Raw genomic sequence first — 10,397 nt, 5'->3', positions numbered from 1 at the left:
CGCTGTCCGCCAATAAGAGGGCGCGCCGCGCAGGGAGGGGCGTGTCCTGCGGGGCGGGGGGCGTGGCCTGGCGAGGCGCGGCGGTGCCGCAGCGCCGTTGCGGGCGGGGCGCCGGTGCCGCCATGTCGGAGCCGGGGGCCGCGGGCCCGGGGCCGGCCGCTATCCAAGTTTCCAGGTACGGCCCCCGGGGGAAGGCAGCGTGGGGCTGGGAACACCGGGGGCGGGCACAGGGGCCGGCCCGTAAGAGGGCTGTTACCGGCGGCGCTGCCAGCACCGGTAACGCTGCCAAATCTGGGCACGGCAAAGCGGCGCCGCGCCCTTCCGGTGGTGCGTGTGCGGGCAGGACGGGGAAGGGCACACCCCGGTTTCTCTGCCTTCTCCCTATACGGCTTCCCGGTATGGCCGCCGTGCTGAAGCGAGCCCTTGTGTGGGCCGGTGCCCGGGAGTTGCCCCGTTGCCACGGCGCCTCGCCCTCCCGCCTCCGCTCCGGTCTTTGCCGTCCGGGAAGCTGGGTTGAGTGTTGGCATGTGGCCGGTTCGGTCTCCTCCCGCCGCGGCGGGGTGCCGGCGAGGTGCCGTACCGGCCGTCCCGGCGGAGGAGCGACGCCGCCGCCGCCTTCCGCTGCCGGTGGAAGCTCGGGGCGGTTTCCCCCGGCGCTCGCAGGAAGCGGCGTGCAGGCAGTGCCGGTGACGTTGGTGGCATCAGCGTGGTGAGATGTCCCGGCAGCTCGTCCGGTAGGGCGACAGCCGTTGTCTCCGGGGCGGCTGCACTAGAGACCCAGCCAAGCCTGGGGGGGGGTATGGCGGGGGGGTGTGAGCTCTCCCGTTCCTTCCCCGGTAGGATCATGCGCCCGGATGACGCCAACATCGCCGGGAACGTCCACGGGGGAACCATCCTGAAGATGATCGAGGAGGCGGGAGCCATCATCAGCACCCGCCACTGCAACTCCCAGGCTGGGGTGAGTCGGTACCGGGTGCCCCCCCGGCTCCGGTGACATCCCAACCCTCCCGCTGTGCTTTGGGGGTCTGCTGGGGGTATGAAGTCCCCCGAGACCCTAGGACACCCCTGGGGGCCTCCCCCGTTGTCCCCCCCTTCACCGGAAGCGCTTGCTCCTTTGAGCAAACTGCCAGCAGCGGAAACATCCTGCTGAAATTGTGTTTTACGAGCAAAAAACTTTATTATGCTGCTGTTTATGTTTTAATTCCTGCAAAGGGCGAGTCAGAGGTGGCCCCGCTGTGGGTTACGGGTGGGGAAGGAAGTAGGGCCACAGGCTGATAAGGTGGGGGTTGAAATGCCGGAGCCACACGTGGTGTGGGCTGGCCCCGGGGAGCTGCTGGCTGCTGTCCCCTGTCCCACACAGCGTGGCTGCTGCCACCACCACCACCACCCTGCCTGTCCCCCTGTCCCCAGGAGCCCTGCGTGGCCGCGCTGGCGCGGGTGGAACGGACGGACTTCCTCTCCCCGATGTGCATCGGCGAGGTGGCCAACGTCAGCGCCGAGATCACCTACACCTCCCGGCACTCCGTGGAGGTCCAGGTCAACGTCATGTCCGAAAACATCTTAACAGGTGGGTTGGCTGTCCCAAAACTCCAAAAATAACTGTCACAAGCTGAGACCTCGTGGCGGTGACCCTGTTCTCCACCCACCATCACCGGCAGCATCGGGCAGAGGGGACATCTTGCCTTTTTTGAAAGCGCTGGGGGCACTGGGAGGGGAAGCCAAGCTGCCTCCCTGGGGATTACAGCCCCACTGATCGTTTTTAGGAAAGAATGGAAAAATCTGCTGTTAACTCCTCCTCTCTAATTTGCTGCCCGTGGCTGCCTTGGCCTGAAAAAGGCCCTTTTCCTGCCGTTGCTGTGGCAACCGGCTCCACTTGCCCAGATGCCTTCCCAAAAGCGCGTTGTCACATCCGCTCCGAGCCAAAGCCCAGCAGGGCAGGGAGCAGCATCTCCAGCCTCTGCCCACCCCGTGCTGGTTGTGGGGAAAGAGCTGCTGGTGCTGGCATGGTCACCCTCTGCCCACCTCTCCTCCAGGGGCGAAGAAGGTGACGAACAAGGCGACGCTGTGGTACGTGCCCTTGTCCCTGAAGAACGTCAACAAGGTCGTCGAGGTTCCCCCCATCCAGGTAGGACGGCTCGCTCTGCTCCCCCAAAACCAGAGCTCACCCTCTCTGGGGGATGGCACTAACCCGGCCCCGTTGGCACCCCCCAGCTGTGCTGGAGGCTTTGCTGACCACGTTTTTACTGGTTTTTCCTTCCAGTATGCGAGAAAGGAGCAGGAGGATGAGGGGAAGAAGCGTTATGAGGAGCAAAAGCTGGATCGGCTGGAAACTAAGCAGAGAAACGGCGACGTGATCTTCCCCGTCATCAACCCAGGTAACACCACGGGTGGCACAAGACCTGTGGAAATGGCTCCACGATGCTGGGAGGTCAAACTGGTCCCCAGGACAATTCCTGCCATCCCCAGGCACCCAGGGCTGTGAGCACACACTCTGAAACACTGCGTTGGGGATGGTATTTTGGAGCTGGGTGGGTGCCTGTGATCCCCTCCTTGGGCTGGGTGGGATCTCCTCTGCTGAAACACTGTTCCTGCCACGACTCCTCGCATTCCTCATGTGCTCTGGGGCAGCAGGATTTAGTTTTGCTCAGCGTAGGGTGAACGCAAGCGTTGGACGAGGGTTTTGCATGTTCTTCAGCTGCAGCCCCTCTCTGGAAGTCAGATTTTGGCAAGAAATTCATCGGCCGGTGTTTGAAGGGGAGGATGAGCTATGGGGAGGAACTGGGGGTCACGCTCTTCTTGGGGGGTTGCTGGGGATCTTTTTCTACCAAAAACATTGCCCTGGCTTCTGGAAATGTGGTGGTGATGCTGATGGAGAGCAGCTGTGGCCTTCAGGACCAGCCATGGTCCTGGGGCAGAGGCGAGGGGATCGCTGTGGGGGGTTGATGCAGGATGGAAGTTGCTCAAATGCTTTCTTTTCCCCTCTGTTCTCCCTGCTCACAGATAGGCAGACAAAAGGTAAGGTTCTGCGGGCGCTGCCGTGCGGGTGTCCTCCCCGGGGGAGGCCATGACGAGCAGTTTGGGGGCTCAGTTGGCTTTTCCCTGCACTAACTGCCTTTTCCATCTAACAAGAGATGCTAAACACAGCCACTCCTGAGAGCAGTTTTCCTCTGTCGGCAGTCAGAACTTCTGATTTCTGTTGTCTGGATTTAGTGGCGTGTGAGATGTCACCAGCACGTCCCAGGGCTGGGGGGGCGTGGGGCCTGAGGTCTTCTTGCCGAGGGGAAAGGGTGGCTCTTTGGAGACACTGCTCAGTGGCAGGTTTGGGGAGATGTGTCTGTGGCTGGTGGCCTGAGGAGGCAAAGTGTTCCAGCCACGTGTCCGTCCAGTTCACTCCTGGTTGCTTTTGGGCTCTTGAAAGCTTTAAAAGAAGAAACAAGCTGAGCTGGAATAAAATTGGTGGGTGGGCATTAGAAGGAGGTGGCAACCCATCGGGTGGTGAGTAGCCTCTGCTTTTGGGACTTCTTGGGGCCGATCTAAACACTAGTTTGAACATACTTCAGCTTTGCACAAGCCAGACCCACATCTTCTTCCTTCGAGCAGTTTAGGGCAGGGGTGTACGGTGCCGGCCGAGCAGCTCTGACCAGTTTGCTCTTTCTCTGCCCAGAGCCACACACCGTTGGCTACAGCCAGTCCAGCCTGATCCACCTGGTGGGACCGTCGGACTGCACGCTGCTGGGCTTCGTGCACGGAGGTGAGTGAGTGCTGCCCCGCTCAGCAGCTGGGCTGGCTTTTCCCCGGAGCAGAAGGGGTGGTTTGAGAGCAACTCGGGCATCTCAGTGGTTTTGGGAGGTGGGCTCAGGCCCCTTTCCACCGCCTGTAAGGTTCAGCGATGCTTCAGCTGAGACAAACCCTTCATCTTTCCCTATGCTTAAAAAAGGTCCCCAAAACTGACGTACTTGAACTGTAAATCCTACAACTATGCTTAAAAAAGGTCCCCAAAACTGACGAACTGTAAATCCTACATTTTTTTCATCACCTCTTAAATTGCAAATCTTGGACTATAAATACCCAGTGTACAATGAGTCCAATCTGCCAGAGTAATTTCCTTTTGGCTGGCACACCTGTGGGGTGCAGGGCAGGGTGGATGTGTGTGGAATGAGCCTGGGGAGAGACACAAGGGCTGGGGCGAGGCTGGATGTTGCTTAATTACATCCTTTGAAACAAGACAAACAAACAATGTGGCTCAGCTCCTTCCAAGCAGGAAGTTTGTAAGACTGATCTTGCCTTGCGAGACTGAGGTTTCCTCAAAGAAATTTGGGAGAGCCAGAGCTGGCTTAAATCTTAAGCCCAGTTTTGTGAGGATGTCACCCTGATGGTGCTCTTGACCGGAGTCTTAGTGCTGGGGGTTCCCTGCAATTTGGATTCAGTCTCTGGTCTGACTCCTTGGTGTAGCTTTGGTTGTACAAAGGCCTTAACAAGCTACACGTGGCTTTTTCCCAAATCCCACCTGCTTCCCTGAGACAGGACCCTCTGTATTGCCCATCCAGGTGTCACCATGAAGCTGATGGATGAGGTTGCTGGGATTGTGGCCGCCCGCCACTGCAAGACCAACATCGTCACCGCCTCAGTGGATGCCATCAACTTCCACGAGAAGATCAAAAAAGGTACCTGGGTGTGGTGGTGGGCTCTTTGCTCTCCCGCTGTGTGATGTCCTGGCTCCTTTGGGACACACAGGGACTAAATTTCTCCACCAGTTAGACTTGTTCTGTGCCAAGAAGTTCTCCTTAAGACGTGGCTTAAGCATAAAACAAGCAGGACCCCTCGCTCCCTTCCTCTGAGCAGATGCAGGGACCATCTGCTTACGTGGCCCCTCTCTGCTTCCCAGGCAGCGTCATCACCATCTCGGGGCGCATGACCTTCACAAGCAATAAATCCATGGAAATCGAAGTCTTTGTGGATGCCGACCCGTTCGTGGACGAGTCTCGGGGTCGGTACCGTGCTGTCAGCGCCTTCTTCACCTACGTCTCCCTCAGCAAGGAGGGGAAGCCCCTGCCTGTCCCACAGCTGCTGGTAAGAGCTCTCCCTACACGGCTTCGAGCCCCTCTCCTGCACCTCCTGAGGCAGACCCCAGATGCCTTTTCTGTCCAACAAATCCTTTTGCCTTGCATTATTTAGCAAAAAAAAAGGGGCATGAATGAGCCTTTCAGATCAGGCATCGGGGCTGTTTTTTATTTTAATTTCTTCTGAAAATTGCCAATGTGGAGGCTGGGTGAGGGGGTGTGTTCCTTTCTCGTGGTTGAGGACAGGCTGTGTGCTGGCTCTGCAGCTGGAGGTGCCCCCCCTGTCCCCCATCCCTGTCCCCACCCCATCCCTCCTGCCTGTTCCTCGCTCTGCGGGTCCCAGCAGGGCTCTGCAGACACGGGATGCAGGCTGGGGGCTGTTTCTTCATTAGAATCCTAGAATCGTCTAGGTTGGAAGGGACCTTAAAGGTCATCTAGTCTGACCATCAACCTCTGACAAAAAATAAGTAAGAAATTAGCAATGAAAAAAAAAATCACTAAACCATATTCTTGAGGACCACGTCAACCCGTCTTTTGAACACCTCCAGGGATGGTGCCTCAACCACCTCCCTGGGCAGCCCATTCCAATGTTGGATAACCTCTTCCGTGAAGAAATTTTCCCTAATCTCCAATCTAAACCTCCCCTGGTGCAACTTGAGGCCATTTCCTCTCGTCCTGTCACCTGTGACTTGGGAGAAGAGACCGACCCCCACCTCTCTACACCCTCCTTTCAGGGAGTTGGAGAGAGCAAGAAGGTCTCCCCTCAGCCTCCTCTTCTCCAGGCTGAATAACCCCAGCTCCCTCAGCCTCTCCTCATCAGACTTACTCTCCAGACCCCTCACCAGCTCCGTTGCCCTTCTCTGGACCCGCTCCAGCCCCTCAATGTCTTTTTATTTTTTGTGGTGAGGGGCCCAAAACTGGACGCAGCAGTTCGTTAGTAGTTCATCTTGCACAGGTCTCCTCCCGCTCTGTGCTCCCTCGAGTGTTGTGTCAGCTAATTATGTCAGCTAATTACACACCCGCTGTCAAAACACCCATTTAAGGAGGGGGGGGCAGGTTTTCCTCTCCGTGTTTCCCTCCCGTACCCACCGGCAGCATGTGGGGGGGAGAACTAACACCGGTGCCTTGGCTTTTCTTTCCATGCCCGCCAGACGGAGACGGAGGATGAGAAGCGGCGCTTTGAGGAAGGGAAGGGCAGGTACCTCCAGACGAAAGCCAAGCGGCAGGCGCAGATGCAGCAGGCTGCCCAGCACTGATCCCGCCCCGCTCCCCCCGCCTTCGCCCGCCAGACCTCCCAGTTCCCCCGTTAAATGTCGTCACCGGGCCCCGCGCCTTCGCCCACCCCAGCCTGTCGCCGCCGGCGCGGCCGCTTCGCTGCTCATGGGTTTAGTGCCGTAAACCTTGTGCTTTAGGTGGCTTAAGCGCCCCAAAAAGGCTCCGGGAGCCTTCCCGGTCGCTCGCCGTTCACCCCCTGGAGCCCCTCGTTTCACCGGTCAGTCCCGTAAACGGAGCTCCCGCCCGTGCTGCAGCGGGGCAGAGGCACGTGGCGGCACGAGGGCCGGGCGAGGCCGCCAAGTCGTTGTGATGCTGTGTTCAAAGTGGCCGGTGAAGTCCTAAAACCGCAGACCAAAGCTTTAGGTACGATGCTGGCGAGGGGGAGCGCGCCCCCGTATCGTACCCAATGTCTGGGACCGTTCCGTCGACATCTCTAGGTAGTTTCTCTGTGCACATCTTAAGTTATTTCGGGATTCCTGTGGCATAAATAAAGTCTGTTGTCGTTGACCAAAATAAAACGCCTGATGCCTTTTTCTTTTTTTATTATTATTGTTTCCGGTAGCAGCAATTTATTCCAAGGCTTTATCCCAAGGAACTGGGAAGCTCCTCTCCCCTCCCGCGTTCTTAAGACCACCTGCCCCGTTCCCTGGGATTCTCAGAACGGTACCCTCCGGTGTGGATCCCGACCCCTCCGGTGTGGATCCCGACCCCGCCGCCCCCCTGGCTGCCCCGGTACCGCTGTCGCCGGGGCCCGGTGCGGGCTGTACTGGGCCGCAGGGCCAGGCCCCGGCGGGTGCTGAGGGAACGAGGGGCCCCCGGGAACGGCGCCTTTGCCCTGGGAGGGGCGATTCCCTTTGTCATATTAAACAACAACGGAATCAAAGCCAGCCGCGGGTGAGGCCCCCCTCCAGCCCCGGCGGCCGCCATTACGGCGCCGCTCCCGGGCCTACTGCGCCTGCGTAGGGCCCAACTCTCGCGAGAGCTGCGCCGCTTCCAGAGCCCCCTGCGCCTGCGCGGGGCGGAGCTCTCGCGAGAGCGGCGCCGCCGTTTCCCAGGCGACGCGGGCGGGGCGGGCGCCGCCATGATGGCGGCGGCGGCGGCGGCGGCGGGTCCGCGGCGGGGGCGGCTGGGCCGGGAGGCCCGGGCCAGCCTGGCCGCTTTCCTGCTGGGCGCCTCGGTGGCGGCGCTGCCGGTGGCGTTGGGCTCCCCCCCGGCTTTGCTGGCCTCCCCCGGTCTGCGCGGCCGTCTGGCGCTCGCCCTACACGTGGCGGGCGTTAACGCGGCGTTGCTGTTGCTCTACCCGCGGCCGCTTTACAAGGTGCGGGGGGGGGACACCCCCGGGGAGCGGGCCCGGGGGGTGGCGGGGCGGTGGAGGAGCCGGGGGAACCCCTCCTGGGGCGTGAGGGGAAGGCCCCGGGGGGCGGCGGTCGGGGGATGCCAGGCCCGGGGGATGCCAGGCCTGGGGGGTCTCAGCCCGGGGGATGCCAGGCCCAGGGGGTCCCGGCCCGGCCTGGCATCTCTCTCCTCTCCCTCTGCTTCCAGATCGCCGTCCGGGCCTGCTTCCTGGGCTTCGCCTTCGGCTGCGGGCTGCTGCTCAGCGCTGGCCGCTCCGCCTGGCGCCATTTCGGCTGGTAAGGGCCGGGCCGGGGGAGCCTGGGGGGCTGCTGTGGCCCCCGAGCCCTGCCCAGCGCTCCCTCCTTCCTCCCGCAGGTACATGTGCTCCCTCTCCCTCTTCCACTACTCGGAGTACCTGGTGACAGCCATCAACAACCCCCGCAGCCTCTCGTTGGACTCTTTCCTCCTCAACCACAGCTTCGAGTACAACCTGGCCGCCCTCTCCTCCTGGGTGGAGTTCACGCTGGAGAAGCTCCTCTTCCCAGGTTTGGCCACCCTGCCCTTCCCTGGTGCCCACCCTCTCTCCTTGCCATCCCTTGGCTTCCCAGGTTTGGCCACCCTGCCCTTCCCTGGCACCCACCCTCCCTCCTTGCCATCCCCTGGCTAGTGCCAGCTGCGGGGGGCTCACCCAGGGCCCACCCATCTGGTAGCAAAGTGCTGGTGATCCCTGCTTAGCTGACCCGGACTGGCAGCAGAGGAGGGCTTTGAGGTGGCCTTAATCTCTCAGTGCTCAAAGCCTCTTGGTTTCAGTCTCGGGTGGGGGAAGAGCTCCCTTGCCCTGGCATGCTGTGCCCTGGCTGTGCCACGTAGCTGGTCTTCAGCCCTTTTGTAGCTGCACCTTTCAAGCTGCTTTGGTGGGACAAAGAATGACGTTACATCTGGGGGTCTTCTTTTGAGCTGGGTTAAAATCTAATCGGTAAAACCTGGTGCTCTTTGCCCAATCTGGGGTGCTTGCTTTCTGGGGGGGAGAAGGGGACCTGCTCTTCCCCACTTTGTGGGCTGTGGAGCTCCCTGTGTCCGGGTGAGCGTGTCCTCTTGGCTGTGCTTTACGTTGGCTTTACTCTATGCCATAAAGCCAGGCTCTGGTGCTGGGTTCCCCTTGGGGTGATCTGTCGTGAGGACCTCCAGCCACCGTGTCAGGGTGACTCCGTGGCAAGGGATGTTCTTTTTTATTTGTTTTGGTGGTGGGATGGCAGCACATGGAACTCTGGCTGCTTTTTCCACGTTGTCACGCTTTGAGGTGGGGAGGGGACAGCCCACCCAGCGACCCAAATTCCCCCCTCCTGCAACCCCCCCACCGCGAGTGTGACCTGTGCAAAAACCTGTTGTGACCCGGTCCTTATTCACTTGCAGAGCTGAAGCAGATCACCTGGCTGAGTACTGTAGGGTTGTTGATGGTGATCTTTGGGGATTGTCTGAGGAAAGCGGCCATGCTCACAGCTGGCTCCAACTTCAACCATATTGTTCAGAATGAGAAATCGGATACTCATACTTTGGTGACAAGTGGGGTGTATGGGTGGTTCCGGCACCCGTCTTACGTGGGATGGTTTTACTGGAGTATTGGAACACAGGTACCGTATACAACACGCTCAGATACTTCTGTCTTCTAACCCGGGTCTTTCTTCGTGCTGCCCCACTCCCCTAAGGGGATGCACACCGTGGGGCAGCAGCAGGGGTGGCCTGGGCATGGATTTTGAACCCCTCCTGCCTCTCTCCGGTCAGGAAACCCCGAGTGCTCTGCCCTGCACGATCTTTGGGAAGATCCCATTGCCTTTATTTTCTGTGTGGAGTAGGCAGAGGCGGCGGGGCTGGGGTTTGAGCCAGAATGTCCTCAGAGGCTCAGGGTGTGATCTGCTGCTAGCCTAAAGCTGGTGTCCAGGGTTTTCTTGCATCCCTGTGGCCAAAATGCCTTCTGTAAGCAGTCACACTCAGCCAGTCCCGTGCCAGGCTGGCAAAGAAAACTCCCTCTAAGGGTGCCCAGGGCCCTGGCTAGAGGGTAAACTGGAAGCCAGCCACAGTGGAGCTGTAACCCCACGTTCTTCTCGTGGTTGGCATTTGGGTTTGTTTCTCTGGAAACAGACTTTAAAGACTGAACGGGCAGCAGCGTGGCCACGCTCTCTAGAGCTGGGGTGCTGCTCTTAGCCAGGGCAGCAGGAGCCAGCAGCTGCCTGCAGGCCACTTTCTTCTCCATAAGCACTAATTTCTCCCCGGAATGAAAATCCACAAAAGGTGCTGGGATTCTTGTCTTGTCTTTGGAGAGCGTTGAGACCTCATGGCAAATTTAATGAAGGGGGGTTAGCCGGTGGGGGTGGGGGGCAGCCTGGGTGTCTGGGGGGGACGAGGGGGACGCTGACAGCCCGGTGTCTGTTTGCAGGTGTTGCTCTGCAATCCCATCTGCGTGGTGGGCTACGCCCTGGCCTCCTGGCGCTTCTTCAGGGAGCGGATCGAGGAGGAGGAGATCACCCTCATTCACTTCTTCGGCGAAGAGTACCTGGAGTACAAAAGGAAGGTGCCATCGGGTCTCCCTTTTATTAAAGGAGTCAAAGTGGAACTGTAACGTGGGCAATAACCCGACTGGCTGAGTGAACGCCCCAGCTCCAGGCGCCGCGGGGCGAAAGGGACGGTGTGTGGTGCCAGGAGGAACCCGTTGGTACCTCCCAGCAGCCC

At 59.9% G+C, this 10,397-nt stretch overlaps 3 protein-coding genes across 6 annotated transcripts in view; 2 read left to right on the top strand and 1 right to left on the bottom strand.

Annotated features, from left to right (window-relative positions):
• Window positions 1-124, bottom strand: part of ESPN (espin) — a 12,366-nt gene extending 12,242 nt beyond the window's left edge. Inside the window, exon 1 of the mRNA XM_014952023.1 lies at window positions 32-124. Within this exon, the coding sequence (XP_014807509.1) occupies window positions 32-124 (93 nt within the window). The remainder of the gene's footprint in view (window positions 1-31) is intronic.
• ACOT7 (acyl-CoA thioesterase 7) lies at window positions 63-6,853 on the top strand. 4 transcript variants are annotated; one of them, XM_014952107.1, is made up of 10 exons: window positions 63-175; window positions 841-958; window positions 1,411-1,567; window positions 2,034-2,125; window positions 2,261-2,375; window positions 3,001-3,015; window positions 3,665-3,751; window positions 4,548-4,664; window positions 4,886-5,070; window positions 6,212-6,853. In XM_014952107.1, exons 1-10 carry the CDS (start codon window positions 123-125, stop codon window positions 6,314-6,316), a joined length of 1,044 nt encoding a protein of 347 aa, XP_014807593.1. In that variant the 5' UTR covers window positions 63-122; the 3' UTR covers window positions 6,317-6,853. The 4 variants fall into 4 exon arrangements, with proteins under 4 accessions (XP_014807593.1, XP_014807594.1, XP_014807592.1 ...); XM_014952105.1 differs by lacking the exon at window positions 63-175 and adding an exon at window positions 271-709; XM_014952108.1 differs by lacking the exon at window positions 3,001-3,015.
• A 550-nt stretch (window positions 6,854-7,403) lies between these two features.
• Window positions 7,404-10,391, top strand: ICMT (isoprenylcysteine carboxyl methyltransferase). Its single transcript, XM_014952019.1, has 5 exons — window positions 7,404-7,653; window positions 7,878-7,966; window positions 8,046-8,215; window positions 9,084-9,301; window positions 10,105-10,391. The coding sequence occupies exons 1-5, from the start codon at window positions 7,417-7,419 to the stop codon at window positions 10,285-10,287; spliced, it is 897 nt and encodes a 298-aa protein (XP_014807505.1). The 5' UTR covers window positions 7,404-7,416; the 3' UTR covers window positions 10,288-10,391.
• Window positions 10,392-10,397: the final 6 nt, after the last annotated feature.

This window comes from Calidris pugnax, unplaced genomic scaffold (genome assembly GCF_001431845.1).
Source record: "Calidris pugnax isolate Ruff unplaced genomic scaffold, ASM143184v1 scaffold161, whole genome shotgun sequence".
Taxonomy (NCBI): domain Eukaryota; kingdom Metazoa; phylum Chordata; class Aves; order Charadriiformes; family Scolopacidae; genus Calidris; species Calidris pugnax.
This window is presented reverse-complemented; position numbering and strand designations above follow the sequence as displayed.

Excerpts from the sequence above, each read along its gene's own strand:
- ACOT7 (XM_014952105.1), top strand. The coding sequence starts at position 399 with ATGGCCGCCGTGCTGAAGCGAGCCCTTGTGTGGGCCGGTGCCCGGGAG. Across the intron at positions 1,568-2,033 it reads GTCCGAAAACATCTTAACAG|GGGCGAAGAAGGTGACGAAC; the intron begins GTGGGTTGGCTG and ends CCTCTCCTCCAG. Across the intron at positions 4,665-4,885 it reads CCACGAGAAGATCAAAAAAG|GCAGCGTCATCACCATCTCG; the intron begins GTACCTGGGTGT and ends TCTGCTTCCCAG.
- ICMT (XM_014952019.1), top strand. The coding sequence starts at position 7,417 with ATGATGGCGGCGGCGGCGGCGGCGGCGGGTCCGCGGCGGGGGCGGCTG. Across the intron at positions 7,654-7,877 it reads ACCCGCGGCCGCTTTACAAG|ATCGCCGTCCGGGCCTGCTT; the intron begins GTGCGGGGGGGG and ends CTCTGCTTCCAG. Across the intron at positions 9,302-10,104 it reads ACTGGAGTATTGGAACACAG|GTGTTGCTCTGCAATCCCAT; the intron begins GTACCGTATACA and ends GTCTGTTTGCAG.